Source organism: Cydia splendana, chromosome 17, assembly GCF_910591565.1.
Source record: "Cydia splendana chromosome 17, ilCydSple1.2, whole genome shotgun sequence".
NCBI lineage: Eukaryota > Metazoa > Arthropoda > Insecta > Lepidoptera > Tortricidae > Cydia > Cydia splendana.
Genome location: NC_085976.1, coordinates 18,064,821 through 18,084,897, shown reverse-complemented (window position 1 = coordinate 18,084,897; position 20,077 = coordinate 18,064,821). Strand labels below are relative to the sequence as shown.

The 20,077-nt window shown below is 41.4% G+C and overlaps 2 protein-coding genes across 2 annotated transcripts in view; both read right to left on the bottom strand.

Moving 5' to 3' along the window:
• Positions 1-20,077, bottom strand: part of LOC134799026 (microtubule-associated protein futsch-like) — a 233,614-nt gene that overhangs the window by 28,819 nt on the left and 184,718 nt on the right. Inside the window, exons 6-7 of the mRNA XM_063771447.1 lie at positions 3,389-3,570; positions 469-640 (exon numbers count right to left, since the gene is read on the bottom strand). Of these exons, the coding sequence (XP_063627517.1) occupies positions 469-640; positions 3,389-3,570 (354 nt within the window). The remainder of the gene's footprint in view (positions 1-468; positions 641-3,388; positions 3,571-20,077) is intronic.
• LOC134798896 (uncharacterized) lies at positions 10,246-11,940 on the bottom strand. The gene has a single exon (XM_063771286.1). The coding sequence runs from the start codon at positions 11,885-11,887 to the stop codon at positions 10,427-10,429; it is 1,461 nt and encodes a 486-aa protein (XP_063627356.1). The 5' UTR covers positions 11,888-11,940; the 3' UTR covers positions 10,246-10,426.

Genomic DNA, 20,077 nt, shown 5'->3' with positions numbered 1-20,077 from the left:
TGGGTAGTAGACGACGATATATATAATATACATATATATATATACATATATATACATACTTATATACATAGAAAACATCCATAACTCGGGAACAAATATTTGTGATGAACACACAAATAAATGCCCTTACCAGGATTCGAACCCGGGACCTCCTGCTTCGTAGGCATGGTCACTACCGACTAGGCTAGGAGGTAGTAAAGATTGAGGTCTTAGCCTATACTCTGTATCTTTAGGTATTTAAATAAATGTAAACAAACAATTTGTACATTTTCGGGTAGTTATAACATTTAACCAACCAAATACAAAGCCGCCTGGATCTGTCACTGAACGACCTGACTTTAAACCTACATTATTTGATCATGTAATGTTTTTATCTACCCTCAACTGGCTTAAGGAGCCATTTGAGGGTACATTTTGTTTACTTTTATTTAAATACCTAAAGATACAGAGGACCTAGTAGATACGTACCGTGTCCAACTTTGTGGTACAAGTTAATAGGGTCAGGGCTACGGTAGCACTGCTGAGGCTTCAGGTTGAGGTGTCGGAGGTCCGCCATCATATCGGAGCCCTCCTGAAGGAGGGACACAAGGAGGGGATCCGCGTCTTTGTCCCCGTCGGGGCTTGCGAGGGCGCGTCGCTCCTGAAAACCAGAAAAACAGAGTTTTAGTATTTTTTTATTTTTTTATCTAAACTTTATTGCACAATAAAAAATAAGTACAAATGGCGGACTTAATACCTTAAGGCATTCTCTACTAGTCAACCATAGGGCAAACCAGAAATTCTCGAATGTGGGTGCAGTGAGAAAGATAATTTAACAAATACATATATTATTTAAATAATTTTGCACACATTCGTTATTTTTGTCACCCATCTATAATATAATACAATGCACTGCCAGCCACATTTATAAGTAGTATCAGAAATACTTTGTTATTAATTATTATGCCAGTCTTAAAACAACTACTTTTTTGAATATGATAAAGTATACATCGATTAGTAAGAATATCTGTCTATAAATGTACCTAGAAGAATAATTAAAATGTTTTGATGGTTTAAACCATAGAGAAAAAAATACATAGAGTGCTCACTCCATACAGCAGTTTTGGTACCGAAACGACTAAATTATTTTCACAGTCGACATCTAGCATCGAGTAGTTACTATATTTCTCTATGATTTAAACATAAACATAACTGTTTTATTTGTCCTAGCAAGAATTTGGTACAAAAAAATAAGTACATACCTATAATTAAGGACCACCAATTCTCACATTGTCTTCATTATGTCCACACACAAAAACATTCTTCAATTATTTTTAGGATTAATTAACACCGTACTAACGTCGACCACACCTAACGATTAGTGCGTAATTAACGACATACCGCACGGAGTGTAAAGCGATACTTTACACTTCAATGGATGTCAACCCCAAACTATAATCCACCAGCACATAGATAATCTACTGCTTCAGAGCGCGGATCAAATTATAGCAGGAATGGTTATTAAGGTTTTACAAATTGTTTTAAGATGAAAGGGGGCGACGTTACGTTAAAAATATATATATACGTCGGGAAAATATATTTAGAATGTGTTTTTCGCTCTTAACTTTTATAATAATTAAAAAATCTAAAAAATCGGTGACAAGCTCTAAAAATAAAGAGAAAAAAAAACAATATACTTACAATATGTTAAAATATTTTCCATAATGTCAATAGCCAGGAAGGAAAATGGGGACTACGTTTGTATGGAGAAGCGGTTGTCCACTATCCTCTTAATGTTTTTAATGATACTAAAAGTCGTATCATAAAACTTTAAAAACAAACTGTAAAACCAACTCGTAATGTAATTCATATCAAAAACCATGTAAATTTTAAAATTAAAAAATTCTCCAGTAGTGTTACGCTGAATTTCAACGGCGAGCGGAGCGGATTTTTTAATCTCCTCTTGTCTCTGACTCGTAACAATAAACTGTAGGTATATTATAAGCACTTTCATCAACAAAGAGAAATAATTATTGTATCCTTCTTGCTTAGTCATAACTCCATCATTATTCTCCCGTAAGTGGAAACCTAGCTTTAGATACGCTATTATGTTTCTGTATTGTTTCTTACAAAAGCTCTGTCTTTGTGTCTTCACTAACGCTTTTACTGTATGATTTGTTTGATCTTAGATTCTATTATTGTGCGAGGGACAGACAGGCTACAAGTGATTGCACTAAAGCGTAAATAATAGCTAATTCATTTTCTATTTACTTTTTAATTTGACGGTAAGGTTCAAATACCTTTTCAACTTATCTATTGTTTGTTTTTATAATCTGTATTGTTATTGATTTTAATTGTTAACATTATAAAATTATAGGTTTGCATGCCACATTATTGACGATCTTATGATACTTATATAACTCTGATAATGTAGTCAATCTTAAAAATGTATCATAATAGGTACTGTAATCTAAATGTAACTAACTTTCATGGCGCTGAATTGTCAAGTAAATGTGTTTAAAAAAAAATTAACTTAAAAAATTAAATTAAAAAAATATTAGAAATAATAATAAGTAGGTAGGTATTGAATGTATATGGATGCGTTCTCATGTTCAGTAAGCAGGGTGCATTCGCGCGTGTAGTTTGGATCGGGTTGCGCACTTGATACCTGACATTGAGAGCGGTATGGCGCCAAACAGCCAACTTGACTGCGAAGAGGAGGGTTATGCGCTAATATAAAATTGTAGTGACCATAACTATTAATTTAGGTATTTAAAAAACCCCTACGCTATATGCCAAAAAATACATTTGTTGCCAAAAATGCCTTACATAATTTTGGAAAAGAGCTGATACTCTTCAAACTGCTGGATCGAATTCTATCGAACATAGCTAAGAACCACCTGGAGGAAACTCGCTTTCAAGTAAAACCCCATCGAAATCGGTCCATCTGTTGGAGAGCTACGATGCCACAAACAGGCACACAGACACTGGTGTCAAACATTATAAAACCCCTCTTTTTGCGACGGGGGTTAATAAAAGCGAAGGGCTTTGCGGTTTATCGACTTAACTTAATTGCATTTTAATTCTGATTTGGAAATTTTAGAGCTAAGAAATTTTATCTTAGAGTCAAATGTGGATGGTCACTTACTGCCAGGTTACAGAAGGCATGTCCAATCTGCGGATACACAGACGTCTGTGCCTTCCTGCGCAGCACAGCCACCATGACTGCAGCAGAGCAGTTGTTCAGCCTGGACAGCCATCCATCTGTCTGTGTGTCTGACCCTTAGACTCACCTCCAGGTTTCAGAAGAAATGCCCAATCTGCGGGTGCACAGACGCCTGTAGGTACCTTTCTGCAAAGAACAGGTCTTGAGCCTACAGCGTTGGTTAATAGGTGGTCAGACACTCACTTCCAGGTTACAGAAGAAATGTCCAATCTGCGGATACACGGACGCCTGTGCCTTCCTGCGCAGCACAGCCGCCATGCCCGCAGCGGAGCAGTTGTTCAGCCTGGTTAGCAGTACCGCGTCCAGGCGGTCCAGATGGCGAGCGAAGTCCCACCAGCACGCTTTGCGGGAGAAGCCGCCATCAACTGGAATAGGAGAGGGATTATTAGTCTGGAGAACCAAGTAAAGGGCGACGATATAGTGACTTTTTTTGAAACAGTGATGTAGGTAGGTATAAGATAATTAATTCAATATCGGAAAACACCTATTTCAACCTTATTTTGGTGAAGTGGACTTGCTGATAAAATTATTTCATGTTAGGGTATTGAACTGACTAATTAGTCAAATCAGTAGGTATCTTTTTCCGAACCGTCAAACCCATTAACCACTATGGAATTAATTTAAGAAACACAGAACAAGTGACGTCACGGTGATGTTTTTATAGGTATGTAAAATTGTGTTGTAGGTGTTTTTAAATTGTGTCAAAATATAACTATTTTCTTCGTTTATTATAAGGAGACCTCACGTGTATTTTTCTACATTGAACGAAACTAAGAAAAAATACCTACCACATGAGTAGATATGTATTTTCTCTCGGTTTCTTTAAACATAAATCTTCATTCCGCACTTCAAAATAGCGAGTCTATTTTACGAAATTTAATTTTGAAGCGCGTGGCCTTGATCAGTCGGATAGAAAATTTACAAAAAATACACGTGAGGTTATGTGGGGGAGAGGAGGTAGCCAAAAACCTCACCAAATATCACCAATTGTGTCAAAAAGCAACCCCTAACCCTACGAAGCTGACTAAAGATAATCTTACCGATCCGATCTAAATGTAAACTCGATTCTATTACACCAACACTAAATTAATTACAAGTTGTCCTCGAATCATTCAAAGTGGTTTCCGATTATCTAAGTCAACGCTTGACGGACCGCAATTAATTGAGAGGAGTAGATTAATGTAGATTACATGATATCTAGAAGGTCTTAATTGCTAGTACTTCTCGATAAGGATTTCCCATGTGGCGATAAAGCTACATTATGCCTCAAAGCACCTTAACTTAAGTAGGTAATCATAATACCTACTTATAAATACCTACTCACAGGCAACGCACAGCCTAAAGGGGTCCACAGATTACCAGTTCGCCGGACGATATCAGCCTGTCTGTTGTTCGGAGCTGTCAAATTTTGCGTTTAACTGACAGGCTGATATCGTCCGGCGAACTGGTAATCAGTGGGGCCCTTAACATCACGGCAGTATTCGAACAATGCTTATAAGACGTCGCAGCGATACGATACCAACTTGTCAGTGTTAAAAGTGACATTCCTTCAACCAAAAACGAGTGAATGATAATTACATTTTCTTGATGTCATAAGGTAAGTATGAATTGACCTCATTCTCTCTTACAGTAGCAGTAACTTTCATGCCCATTAATTTTGTAAATGGACATCGTTTTCAACAAATCAATAAAAATAATAATTTGTCAACTTGTCCCATTTCCGTCATGTTATTCATTTGTCACCAAAATGTTACCGATGACCGAATTAATTCGGTAACCGCAATCATCGAGCCGAATCATCGCAATCGGGATGATGTAACGTGCAAACAGTGTGCTGAAATCGTATTTACAATTCACATTTCACTGTTTGCCGATCTTATTAAAATTGGTAGCTTACAGTGATAGGAAGAGCAGTAGGGAGATCTGACGATTTCTTTTATATTCTCTTCTCTTCTCTTTTTTGTCGGTCACTCGTTATTGAGGATCGTGACCACTTGGTTATGCAGTTCCTGTGGTTTATGATATTAGCATAAGTGTAGATGGTAGGCACTGGCACGAGGAATGAAAATGCGAAGTTAAACTTAACAATGAACTTTAATCGATTTTTGAGATACAGAGTCGAGTGAAATGGATCGCGTCTAGCAGCGGACTGCCGCCGGCGCATGGCAACATAGTGCACATTACTTGCATAAAATATGTCATACAATTTTGAACCTTAAGTATTAGACATTAGCATCTAAATTAACATGACAAAGTTTCCTTAAAATAAAACTTAACTAGTTACATAGGTAAACATAGGTATAAGTATACTTGTATAGTGGGCGCATCGCTAACACTCCCCACCCCAGTGCTGACTCAGCACTCTAAACTTACGGGAATAGGAGCTATGCGAGCCGCGGATCGCCGGTAAGTCCCGGTAGCCGTCCTTACCTCCACTACACGGATGCGGCCGTCTCCGCCAGGAATTACCTGGGTGATCAACCCCTTCGGCCACATATTACGGGGAGAGTTGGGATCCACGACCAGAACGAGATCTCCTACCTTTAACGGCTTCCGCTCCTCCAGCCATTTTGTTCTAGGCACGAGAGTGGGTAAGATTTCTCTTAGCCACCTCTGCCAGAACATGTCAGCGAGCCTCTGCGCCTTCCGCCATAGTTTCCTCAGGTTGAGATCAGAATCATCGAACTCTCCTACTAGAGGGAGTCGCGATGATGATCCTAAAAGGAAATGATTAGGCGTAAGAGACTCACCGTCAGCAGGATCGACAGACACGTGCTCCAATGGACGACCGTTGACCATGTTCTCAACTTCTGCCATAAATGTAGTCAAAACTTCGTCCCTTGGTGCCCGTTCTTTCAAAACGACTTTTAGAGCCATCTTTACTGAACGTATTAAACGTTCCCACGCCCCACCCCAATGGGGGCTGGCGGGGGGGATAAAAGTCCAGTCCATATTGTTATTAACCCCCTCAGCTTTTAGCACGTCCATATCTAGCGCCTCCATCGACCGGCGCAGCTCTGTGTCGGCGCCCCTCAGATTAGTTCCATTGTCCGAGTACAGATGGCGCGGCCAGCCGCGCCGCGCCGCCATTCGTCGCAACGCCATGATGAGCGAGTCAGTTGTAAGGGAGGCAACCAACTCGATATGAATCGCCCGCACTGTGAGGCATGTGAATAAAACACCATACCTTTTCTCTCTGCGGCGACCCACCGCAACCTCCATTGGCCCAAAAAGGTCCAAGCCACAGTGAAAAAAGGGTCGCTGATGGTGTTCTATTCTGGCCCCCGGCAGATCTCCCATGCGAGGTACCTGAGGTCTGCTCTTCATTATCCTGCACAACATGCACCTTGACGTCACGAGTTTAACAGTAGGTCTAAGTTTAATTACCCAATACCTTTGCTTTATTTCGTTAACCACCATCTCCTGACTTCCATGGGCCGCTTTCACATGGTAATGTCGGACGATTAATCGTGCTACCTGATGACGGCCGTCCAGGATTACGGGTCTCTTGACGTCCAGAGGCACCTCTGATGCGGCGTCAATGCGCCCGTCCACGCGAAGCAAATGCTGCTGTTACCGCAACTGACACTAACGTAACTGTTACTGAGCCACCCGCAGCACTGGTCACATCCTCTGACCGACCTCAAGCTTCGCGCATTAGCGGCCTGCGTGCAGCCCCTCCCCGCGTCGTTAGTCTGCATGTGTACAACCTCAGCGAGGATACCACTTCGGACGACGTCATACACCACGTCCAGACTCAGATGGGAATCTCGACACCGGGGTGCCAACAGCTGGTGGTTACTCGTGGCAACTATACATCCTTCCGCCTGGACGTGCCGGCTGATAAAGTGAAAATCGCTAGGAGTGCGGAAAACTGGCCCGAGGGTGTTGGAGTACGATTTTTTAATGTTATGCAGCCAAAAAACCCAGAGCAGCGACGCCCGACATCAATGAGGTAACGGAAAAGTTCGTAGTAATCCACCAAAACGTTAGATCAATCACTGGTAAAACCTCACTCCTCGAATTACTATGTAACGATGAAAAACCCGATTTACTTTGTTTAAGTGAAACATGGTGCCGAAAAAATGAATTGGATCACACGAGGTTATGTGGTTATGCGCACGCGAACAGCTACTGTCGCGAGCGCACCGGCTCCCACGGCGGGGTAGCAATTTTTACACGTGAGGGTACGCAGTATAAACAGCGTAATGACCTACATAGCCTTTGCGTTCCTTATCATTTAGAGTTGACGGCCATTGAAATATCTTGTTTTAATTTGATTATTGTAGTATTATATAGGACATGTAATGGAGACTTTGACATTTATTTAAATAATTTGGAATTGTTATTGAAAAAGTTGACTGACGAAAATAAAAAGTTTCTCATAGTCGGCGATCAAAATGTAAATTATCTTACTAGTAATAACTTGCGACAACAGGTCGACGATGTACTTAGCAGTTACGGCTGCTCCAATACTGTGACATTCCCGACCCGCGTGACCGCTGACTCCGCGTCGTGCATTGACTGCGGCATAGCGAACCATGCCCGCAACTGCCTCACTGTGTCGCCAGTGGACACTGCTATTAGCGACCATAACGGCCAAAAGTATGTGTTCACAATGGAACACAGGAATGCAAAAAACAACAAGAAACAGTTTGTCGAGCGCCGATTATTTAATAAGGAATCTATTCAATTATTTTATATTGACATTTCGAGTTATGATTTTGGTTTTATTTATGATGCGACTTATGACATACAATTGAAATTTGAAAAATTATTGAACATTTTGACATACTACATAAATTTACGTTTTCCGTTTAAGAAATTGAAAGTAAATCGAAATAAATGCACGCCTTGGCTGACTGACGAACTTTCCGAGTATATAAATAAATATAAAGACCTTGTAGAAATAAGAAGACAATACCCTGACAATCCTATTATATCAGACTGTATAGAACATTATTCAAAGCTCATACATTCTGCGACATTGACTGCTCGGAGAGTTCATATAGAGAACAAGCTGAAACACAGCAAAAATCCAAGTAAGGAAATTTGGAGGATTGTTAACAATGAAGTTGGCCTAAAGACTAGATCAAGTATTACTTGTCTAAATGATCCAACGAAAAATAACAAAGTACCTAGTCACGAAATTCCGAATGTTTTTAATATGCATTTCATCATTTCCGCAAATAAATACCTTATACAAACAAATGAACACCAGTCCTCGCAATACCTCAGCCAACACCTCAGTGGCATATCCGCGCCCGCTTACTGTCTTCCTACAATAACGCGTGACTTACTGTACAAAACATTACAATCAATGTTGAAAACGCGTAAAACCGTAGACACATATGATACATCGCTAGACATAATCCTATGTGTCTGGCCGGTCATTTCAGACATCTTGATTGTGCTGGTTAGTAAAATGTTCGAAAACGGTGTATACCCGCAAGTGCTTAAAAGTACTAGGGTGTGTCCGGTTTATAAAGGTAAAGGAGACAAGAGTGACGTGACGAATTACAGACCTATCACCATAGTACCCACCATCTCCAAAATTGTAGAATCAGTCCTGTCATCCAGCTTAATGACTCACCTTGAGGAAAACAATTTGCTCACGGAAAACCAGTTTGCCTATAGAAAAGACTTGTCTACAACTACAGCAGCACACAAATTATATGACCATATCGTAACAGCTCTGGATGATAGGTATAAGGTGGCGGGTATTATGTGTGATTTATCAAAGGCTTTCGATGTTATTGACCATAATTTATTATTGAACAAACTTTGTAGTTACGGCGTCACAGCGTCAGCTTACCGATTGTTAAAATCATTTTTATCGGACCGGAGGCAAGTGGTAAAGCTGTCTATGAATGGTAGTGGCACCCATACATCCGACACTGCTCTCATACACTTAGGCATTCCTCAAGGTTCGGCACTAGGAAATACCTTATTTTTGACATTTGTTAATGACCTTCCATCCGCTATCACAACAGGATTGCCAGTGCTGTTTGCGGACGATACCACCGTAATAGTGAGCGCGCAAACCTATGAGCAGCTGGGTGAAAAAATCAATGACACTTGCAGGCAGCTGCAGCGGTGGTTTACAGTTAACGGGCTGCTGCTGAATGTAAGCAAGTCCAACGTTATGGTTTTTTCAGGACGCCCCGTCTCACTACCACCATGCATATCTGACGTCCCGATGCCGCTATGTACCGAGTGCAGGTTTCTTGGTTTCATGATAGACGCGAACCTGAACTGGAAGTGCCATGTCGACAAATTGTGTGATAAGCTGAGTAGTGCCGTCTATGTTCTACGAAAATTGAAACCTCTTATATCGCAAATTGCATTAAAATCGGTTTACTTTGCCATATTTCATTCGCGAATGTCTTACGGTTCTATAATGTGGGGGAACTCGACGGATGCGAATCGAGTCTTAATACTACAAAAGCGTGCCCTGCGCGCCATGGCTGGTGTTAAAACAAGACATTCGTGTAGAGGTATTTTCGTAGACTACCGAATAATGACGCACTACTCACTACATATGTTTGAAGTTTTGATGTATGTCAGAAATAACTTGTCGTCATTTTCTAAAGTAAACGTCTCTGGTAAGGTGATTCGCTCAACAGGGCGCCTTAGAACTGTCCCACGTCGCATGGCACTTGCAGGAAAAAACCCGCGTGTCATCGGCCCTACTTACTATGAGCGACTACCCCAAGACTTGAGAGACGAGGCCTCTGACAAAAAATTTAAGAGTCGTTTGAGAAACTTTTTATTGGATAATCCACTGTATTCTATAAAAGAGTTTTATGAAATCACTAATTAGATTTATTTAAGTACTTTGTTGACATCTGAATTGTAAGGTTTGTTGTTGTAATTTATTTTCATTTTTAGTACATATAATGACGACCCTGTCATGGTGACCTTAATTTCTATGACATAAGTGCTCAATTTTGTTAACATATTTTACTTATAGCTTAATAACGACCCATTCCTGGTGAATTTATTTTTTAAATAATTGGATTTAATTTATTTATTGTGAAACTGCTGACATACGATTGTAATTTAATAATTTTGAATGAAATTTTGATTGTCAGTGTTATTTTTCGTACTCCATTATTCATAATGTAAAAAAACTGACAATCACAATATAAATTCCTAAAAATTTACCATGTGTAATTTTAAGTGACATTGTATATTGTGAGATAAATAAATCATATCATATCATATCATATCATATAAAAAAGAAGGACCTTTGAACCACTCATTTTGTAGGGCTAGATCAAACGAGTCCCGCGTGGCTAAATCGGCAACATTTAGTTTCGTAGAAATGTACCGCCACTCGTCAACGCGGGTAAGGTCGTCAATCTCCCCCAAACGATTTGCTTCAAAGGCCTTATACGTACGATTTTTGTTGCGGATCCAATGTATCACAGTTGAGGAGTCACACCAGAAGTAACGCCTTATAGGCGTCAGTTTGTGCTCCTTTCCAATTGCATTGGCTAATCTCGCCGACAACAATGCAGCTTGCAGCTCAGCCTTCGGTATAGTCAGCTGTTTTAACGGCATAACTCTGCTTTTGCTTGCAATAAATGCAACATAAATAGTACCGTTATCCTCCCAGCGCCAATAGCCCACAGCTGACATCGCCTGAGTAGATGCATCGCTAAAAAAATGCATTTGTAAATTATTATAATATGAGTACTTACTACTCGGTGCGGTCGTAGCATATGTAGATGCCGCTACGCCGTCGTAGCCTTTCGTAGCACTGTGCGTAGGCGCGTGGGTCGCGGGGCGCGAGGTAGGTACCTCTGCCTCGATATCCACACAATCTTGCATTTCGCTCGCACGCGCTGTCGCTGTTTGGCTGTCCCTTACCGCATTGCGCGCGGCTGTGCAGTACCACCTAGGTATACGGATATCTTTAATTACCTTTAAAAGGTCAACCCACTTTCGCCACTTTTGATAAATCTGGTCTGGGATGTAATCCTCCCAATCCACCTGTAAACGCCAAGCCTCTTGAAGCATGATTCGGCCTTGAATCGTGAAGGGTGCTAAGAAACCTAGTACATCAAATATAGACATAATTACTCTTAGCATTACACGCTTTGTAGGCCTGTTCTCACCTTCAAGTACGTCGCTCGGTATACGTTTTAATGACAAATCGAAGCCCAATATGTCATCAGCCGGGTACCAAATGAGACCCAAGGTACGCTCGCTTTCATGTTGCTGGCCGACTTTGAACCTTACAGCAGCAGTACCTAAGGTCTCCTTTGGCACGCTGTTTAAAACAGCGACGCTGTTGCTCGTCCAGTTTCTTATTTCAAAGCCGCCCGCCCTGTGGATATCACTGACATTCCTTACCATTTCGATCGCTGTCGCCTCGTCGGGCAGGCTGTCGATGTAGTCGTCCATGTAGTGCGAGTTGACGATGGCATCGACGGCGGCGGGAAACGACGATTCAAATCGCTGGGCGTTTTTATTTTTAACAAATTGCGCGACGAATGGAGCACAATTTGCGCCAAAAATGAGTGACGTCATCGCGTACGTCCTTATGTTTTCTGTGGCGTTGTTTCTCCACAGAAACCTCAGTGCGTCCTGGTCGTCTTGCTGGATCTTGACCCTCAAGAACATGTCCCTAATGTCACCTGTTACTGCAATTGGATGTTCCCGAAAGCGCAGCATTATACCTAAAAGTGATGACAATAGGTCAGGTCCTGTGAGCAAATAATCGTTCAGTGAGCTGCCACTTACCTGACTTGCAGCATCAAAGACCAGACGAAGTTTTTTCTTATTGGGGTTGTCCACGCCGAAATGAGGTAAGTAGTAAGTCTTCGGCGTGACCTCAGTGTTAGTCATTTCCCTAGCGTAATCATTTTCTAACAAATGACTGACCCTTTCACGGTACCTGTCGGCGAATCCTGGATCCTTGCCCATTTTGCGCTCAATACCCTTCATCCTGGTAAGCGCGTTTGGGCGGGAGTCGGGCATGGGGCGGTTTTCGTCCTTCCACGGAAGGCCGACGTACCAGCGCCCATCGATGAGCTCGGCGGAGCGCTCCAGCTGCGCGACGGCGCGGGCGTCGTCGGCTTTTTGGCGCGCGTGCGCCGTCACGCCCATGGAATCTAGCAGAAACGAGCGCCTAACATCTTCGTGGATTTCCCTTAAGAGGCACTCATCTGATGTGGTATCGTGATCTGCTCCGCTATCTGCAATAAAAAGGTTTGTATGGACAGCGACAGATGGCGAGCCCCTGGACGGACGGACAGTCCGCGGCACGCACACTTTCCCATGGACGCTCCAGCCGAGGCGGGTGAGTGTAGCTGATGGCTCATTATTTGTGCCCTCCCTAACTTGAATAGGTATCACAACATGTAAGTTATCCTGACCTATCAATAATTCAGGTTCTGAATCAGTGGTACAAAATTTGTGTCTTATATCTGCTAGGTGAGAATAATTAACTAATTTTAAAACAGACAATGTTTGTATTGGCACACTTAATTCTTCAACACAACGCAATTTAACATTATAAACCTTATCGTCCATACCTTTAATGTCGACATTCACTTTGGTCGATTTGTACTCAAGCCCGTCATCTTTAAACGCACCGTGAACGCGCAATGTCTGTGAGTTACCACGTAGACCGACGCGTCGCGCGAGATTGGCACTTATTAACGAGACGGTAGATCCATCGTCCAATAGCGCGGTGCTATTTACCATACCGTTAGGTCCCTGAACACGCACTCGTACTACTTTTAACAACACTCTGGTGTCGGTCGCATTTATATGAGTTAATGTTTCCGTCACTGGCTTGAACGCGGGTTCGCGCGGCTCGGGTCCGTTTGTCGCGGTACTATTATTCGGTACACTTGCACTCGGCAGCGGCGCGGGCGCCGCCGTGACGTCACGCGCACTGTTGTTTACCGGATAATGTAGTAGGCGATGATGTGGAGCTCCGCAGCCGTCCTTGTCGCACGCGGGGGACTTGCAGGTATCGCGTTCATGCTTGGAGATAATGCATTTGTAGCATAACCCGTTTTTCTTCACGTGTTGCCATCGTACTTTGCGTAACGCTTTCTTAAATGGTTTGCATTCCGTTAACTTATGCACAGCTGTTCGGCAAAATAAACATTTTAAATCGCCTTCTTCAGTTTGTAGTAAAACAGTGTGTGTACGGGAAGATGAATGATCGCTTGACTTGTTTTTAAAGGTATCGCTGCGCGTAGTTGATAAAAAACTTGCAGTTGTAGAAATCTTCAATGCTTCGTCATTAAGAAAATCCGATAGAATGACTAACCTCGATTTCTGCGCATCTTGGAGAAGTTTAAAACTGTAGTCTGACCATTTGGAGATGAGCACAGTGGGCAGCTTGGACAGGATGATGGAGACAATATTCATGCCATGTAGGTACTCCTCGCGTCCTACTGCTCGCACAGCTTCTACGAAATTTTGAACCTTCACTGCGAACATAACTATATCTTTATGATATTCTAGTTGCAAAGGCTGTAGCTTTTTAATGTCTAGTAGAATACGAGAAATGATGCTGTCAGGGTTTCCAAAACGTAGCTCCAATGTCGACATTACCCGGTCGGGCGACGTGGCGCTTATAAACAATGCAGCGACAGCATCTCGTGCGACTCCTTTAAGACATTTACGAAGTCGCCATAAATTTTCTTTATCTGTAAATTTACAGACCTCGGTAGATTCCTGGTAGGCCTGTTTGAACTGAAGCCATTCTAACTGGTCACCTGAAAATTCAGGTAGGTCCTTAGGCGTGCTAATGCGGCTGAGCAGGCTAGCGTTAGGCACTTGATTGCTAGCGGTCGATAGGTCTTTAAGTGCGCCGGCTAATAATTGCACTGTTTGGTTGAGCGCGCTGACGGTACCTTCGGGCGCAGGCGGCGCTGCCGGCATGAAGCCATCGGCGGCGGCGCGCGGTGCTAAGCTAGACGCTGGCCTCGGCTGCGCTTGCTCGATGAATGCAGGGGGTATGACAGGTGCAGGCATCCGTGCTGGAACTGGAACGTGCAGCGTGCCCGTGGTGACTCCATTGTCGGGGGCTGGCTGCTCGTCTGGTAGTTCCGTGTGGTTGCTTTGGTGCTCAACCCACGCATTTATATCGTTGCGAAGAGGTACGTTACCATCGAATTGTGAACTGTATTCCTCTAGGTCCTCTTCGTCACTATTAAGCGCTGCAAGTTGCGCGTCTAAGGTTTTATTAATTAGGTCCATTTGAATCGCAGCCTTTTCCTTCGCGGCGTCCAAAATTAATTGTTTTCGCCTGGCTTCTTTAGAGGCTGATGATCTTCGTGAGCCCTTGCTACTCGGGACGGCACCCACATGTGACGCGGCAGGCTTCGTGTCGGTAATTTGCTTTAATTGCAGCATGGGCTCCGACTTTATGCTGCTTGTCGCGTTTAATTTGTGTTGTAGAAACTTCTTGACCATCGGATCTAAAGGTTTCTCGACTTTATCGGGCGCAGATTCATTGCACGGCGGTATAACCTCACTTTTCCTTTGTTCACGCTCGCGCGCCATGTGTTCCTCGTGCTCCCGACGTGCCTTTGAACTGCGCGTTTCCATTTTTATAGGCGTTCGGTCCATCATATCCGGTTCGAAGACCACTTTGTAGATGGTAGGCACTGGCACGAGGAATGAAAATGCGAAGTTAAACTTAACAATGAACTTTAATCGATTTTTGAGATACAGAGTCGAGTGAAATGGATCGCGTCTAGCAGCGGACTGCCGCCGGCGCATGGCAACATAGTGCACATTACTTGCATAAAATATGTCATACAATTTTGAACCTTAAGTATTAGACATTAGCATCTAAATTAACATGACAAAGTTTCCTTAAAATAAAACTTAACTAGTTACATAGGTAAACATAGGTATAAGTATACTTGTATAGTGGGCGCATCGCTAACAATAAGAATAACATTTTTAATTATAATTGATAATGCCGCGTTAGAATAAATAAGACTCGTGTGATCTTATTATAAACACTTGTCATTATGTACCAGTTGCATAAACTACTATAATTAAGCTATATAATATAATATATATTATAGACGATAAGCCAAATTTGAAAACATATATTATTATCGTATTATGCGCCACACCAAATGGAGTTGGCCGATCGAAGTATTCAGCAGATGGCGCCAGCATAGCTTGCCCTATCAATCCCTAGAATTGTGTAAATTTTTTTATGGAATTCATCCATCTATATTTTATCCTTCAAGCCAAATCTCATAGAAAAAGGGGCAAGCTATGATGGCGCCATCTATGAAAACCTTTGACAGTTGCCAACCCAATTGATTGTACACGTTGGCCGCATGAAAGCCACCAAATCTTGTATCCTGAAGGCACTGCTTCTACATTATAATATAACTTATAAATAAATAAAATAAATAAATATTAGGGGACATCTTACACAGATCAAACCTAGCCCCAAACTAAGCAAAGCTTGTACTATGGGTACTAGGCGACGATATACATACTTGTATAGATGAATACATACTTATATACATAGAAAACAACCATGACTCAGGAACAAATATTAGTGTTCATCACACAAATAAATGCCCTTACTGGGATTCGAACCCAGGACCATCGGCTTAGCAGACAGGGTCACTATCCACTAGACCAGACCGGTCGTCAAACTTGCTACTTAAGTGCTTTAAGCACACTCACAAGAAAAACAGAAATATTGTTACTGCTGTTTTAATATCCTGTGCAACTGACTGTGAAAAATTAATTAGTTTTCTCGTAAATTGGGTCAAACGTGACGGGCCGCCATGAGAGATAATAAGCTGCTTGATGAGCTCGTTTAATCACATTTGCTTAAATATTAATTAATGTTTCAGTAAAAATACGCTTCCATTAGCCCTTTTTCGCCCACTGAGCATAGGCCTCTCTTTTAATACGCCACTTGTCCAGGTCCTGAGCTGAAGCTAATCTCACCCAAGTGACTCACAACCTTCTAAATGTTGTCCACCCATCGAGCCAACGGACGCCAGAGCCGGCCTAGCCAAGGTGACAATCGCTATGACTACGACAACGAAACGCTTTGTGTCTCTCTTTTACTCTTCCATATTAGTGCGACAGTGACAGTTGCGTTTCGATCGCTACGGAGCGTAAGCGATTGACATGTTGGCTACGCGGCCAGGGTTCTTTCATCCAAAAATTGCCATTAGGTAATACGTTAACATTTTAGTCCACCTACCATCACTCTGCCTAGCAACATGTCCCGCCCAACTCCATTTCAGTTGGTAATGATGCAACCCACGTCTTAAAGCTAGAAACCAAGCATATTTGATACTAGCTGTACATATATAGTTAGTGCTAAAATGGTTTAAAAAAAGATTTTATATTAGTTGCAAAGATACTTAGACGAAGTTAATTGATATTCAAGTATTCTCAGTTCAAAAACGATCTAACTCAAAGTCTACAACAGCCAGATACGACCTTATCTCTCTAAGCTTCAAATATTGCAACCTCGAATCTATACCGGCTTAGGAAACTTCCCGACCGCAATCTAACCGCTGTTGGATGAGTTTGGTTCAGTTACTACTTATCACTAGATGGTGCTAGCGGTAGAAACGGGCTAAATTGGAGTTGGAAGCTTTGCGGTTGCCGAGTATCAGGCAACTGGACGGTTGAGAAAATATATATTTGGAAACGTAAAATACTTAATAGAATATGGAGGAAAACATGGATACGATCTATAAGCTGTTTGGAATACGGATTTGTTGTTTTTTACATGAAAGTCACTATAAACAGGCCAATATCACTACACCTTATAAAATAATATCCCCCGCCGCGTCTGTCTGTTTGTATGTTTGTTCGCGAAAAACTCAAAAACTATTGAACGGATATTCATGCGGTTTTCACCTATTAATAGAGTGATTCGTGAGGAAGGTTTATGTGTATAATTTGTTAAGGTTTTGTGTAACCCGTGCGAAGCCAGGGCGGGTCGCTAGTTAATTTTAAAACTCAATGTATGTATGGTTAGTAATGCCGTTCCCGCAGTGTGACGTTTGAAAAAAAAACTAGTGATACATTGCGCGCTGAATTATTTAATAAGAACCAAAAAAATCTATACATTTTCAATGAATCATGTGAAAGTCTTCTCATTTGGTAGATTAGTTTTATATTTAGAATATTTAGCTATCCTCTGCGGTCGTATTAAAAATACAAGAAAAATATCTTTACAAAGGTATTATTTTAATTTGTCAAACTATTAGAGGATGGAAGATCGTGGAAGATTCTATTAGCGCATCGTTCTATCCACTACTACTGACGCTTGTACAGTCAGCTCAGCAGCAATAATTGCTAAGCGCGGTGTTCATAATGATCTTGACGCGACTTTATTGTTAAGAGAATAAGAGCGAATTTGATCACTTCGGCCGCTTAGCAACATCTGCTGCAGACTGTACCTCTACCTATAACTGAATATACAACCCGCCGAGCCTCACAGCGTCCGAAAATTTGCCGAACCGCGACCTTTCCAATCCGGATGGAAAGCAAATATTCCTTGATTGGATATAAATTGGACCGATGCTCGCGCGGGCCGACGGATACATTTCTATATAGAAACTTTCATAGCCCACACACATTTATGTCGGTAAATATAACAACAATGTTTATTTTACTGTTTCTGGATTTACTCTGAGCCCAATTCAGATTTGACATTGTTAAGGTTTTGACCTTATTTTGCACTCCTTCAACATCCCGGTTCATAAATGGGAGGAGCTTGCCGAGAACAGAGATAAGTACCGCAAACTGGTGTTCGACGGTCGTAAAATCCACGATGACGCTTGGTTTAAGACACTCGCAAGTAAGCGAGCCGAGCGTCATCAGCGCGACATCTGTTCGCCACGGGCACACTACACCTGCCTGTTTTGCGGTCGTGGTTGCCGCTCCCGTATTGGCTTAATACAAATATACAGCCATGAAAAACGTTGTCACCCTGCCTGACAGTGTTTGTATAGTCTGTAATAGACTGAAAGGCCTATGATGATGATGATCTTATTTTCAAACGACATTAAAGATGGCTCCGATGATTGGTGCATGCGAAATGCAGTAAAAATCATGCGTAATATGCACGCCAATCTTCAAGACGTTCGGCAAAGTCGTATCAAAACCAGATCAAATCCATAAAAAATGGTTAGGTAAATCAAAATCTCTAGTTATTTGGCTGGGTTGGGTTGGCGTTTGAGCGACGAGTATTTACACTTCAGAGAGTTTACGCCGCTTCGTGAATACAAATGTAGAAGCAGTAAGTAAATATGGAAATAAAAATTTCGTAGTATTCCATTGGATAAGTACTAAAATATGAAGTTTCCGATAATTTCCCATGTGTAAAATTTTATTAATAACTATGAGTAAAAAGAAAACGCCTAATATCCATTCATGTTTTTAAAAAAATAATTATTTAAGAAAAATACGCCCTTGCTCTACTTTCAGTTTTTCATTATCGAATATATAATTATACGGTAAATTGTTATCTAGTACAGCAATATTAGATGAAGTGTACATAATACAAACACCAAATACGTATTAAGTGGTGTACACAATTGAGATCGTGAGTGGTTGTCAGAGTATCGTGTTCCGGTAAACAGGAGAGTGTACACAACGTTAAAATAACATGCACGTGTATGTACGGATCCGATGTCTCGGGGAAGGACATTAAGGTTTGTTTTTTCAGGACGACTATGAATAAAGCCGAAAAAGGGGCACGAAGTTCCCATGTGTGCGTGTTAACATGACTGTGTGTTTGTATTGGTTTTGCCAATATACCGGGTGTGGCCTGTAACATGAGCAAATAATTAAAACATAGATTGTACTCCTCAAACGGCGACACTTTTGTTCTACAACTTTTAAAAATTGTGAAGTATTTAGACTCCCTATTTTTCATACAAAATAAATATTCTCTTCAATGGACGCCATCGCCACGCCATATCATTGTGATTGACGTTGCTTGTCACGCCTTAAACATAACAAAATTCTCAATACATTGAGTCTTAGAATAAACTTTAAAGTGTATTAAAAATCAAACCACAAGTTATTTTTAAAAGTCGCTGAACAAATGTTGGTCAGTATGAGGAGTACAGCCTACAGTTTAATTTTTTGCTCATATTACAGGCCACACCCGGTATTGGTACTAGTCAGTCGAAAATACCACAGCCTGCCAGTCTTTAGGTCGTTACTTTTAACACTGTGAAAATACTATACGGATTTCGCAATATATCAATATAGGTACCCATACTATAATAATTTTATATTTCGAATTTTGGAGCAAATTCTACAGCAAAGTACCTATATCAGGTGATCCCTAATCCCGTATTAAATACTTAAGGTTAAAAGCATTTAAATTTTTCATCCACCTTTCGTGAAATTATTTCTATGACATAACAATTACAAGCTATTTTCAGAAACAATCAATTTGCGTTGTTTAATCACAGACTTCCTATGGACACATCCGTTTCCATCATCAGATCAGCTCCATGTCATCATAATATTGCATTTGATTTATATAACGTATGCAAAATTTCAACTCAATCGGGAATCGGGAAGTGGGTCAAATTTAGCTTCCAAGATTTAACCCACGCTAACATATGTACCTACATAGGTACTAACAGGGCAAGGTAAATAAAAGCTTGTAATGAGTCATGGCCAGACTAAAATAGTACATACCTAAGTTAAGAATTGAGTATTTTATTGCTGCTACCATCGAATAAAACAACTATTACCAGCGATTTCACGAACGGCCAAACTTTAGGCAACACGAAATCACCGCCTCATTACGCCCCGGGCCGCCCATTTGCGATTTACGATCTCCTTCGCACTTTATGAGTGTGAGCGGGACAAATT

Bases quoted from the DNA above. Each gene is read 5' to 3' on its own strand.
- LOC134798896 (XM_063771286.1), bottom strand. From the start codon at position 11,887: ATGCTGCGCTTTCGGGAACATCCAATTGCAGTAACAGGTGACATTAGG.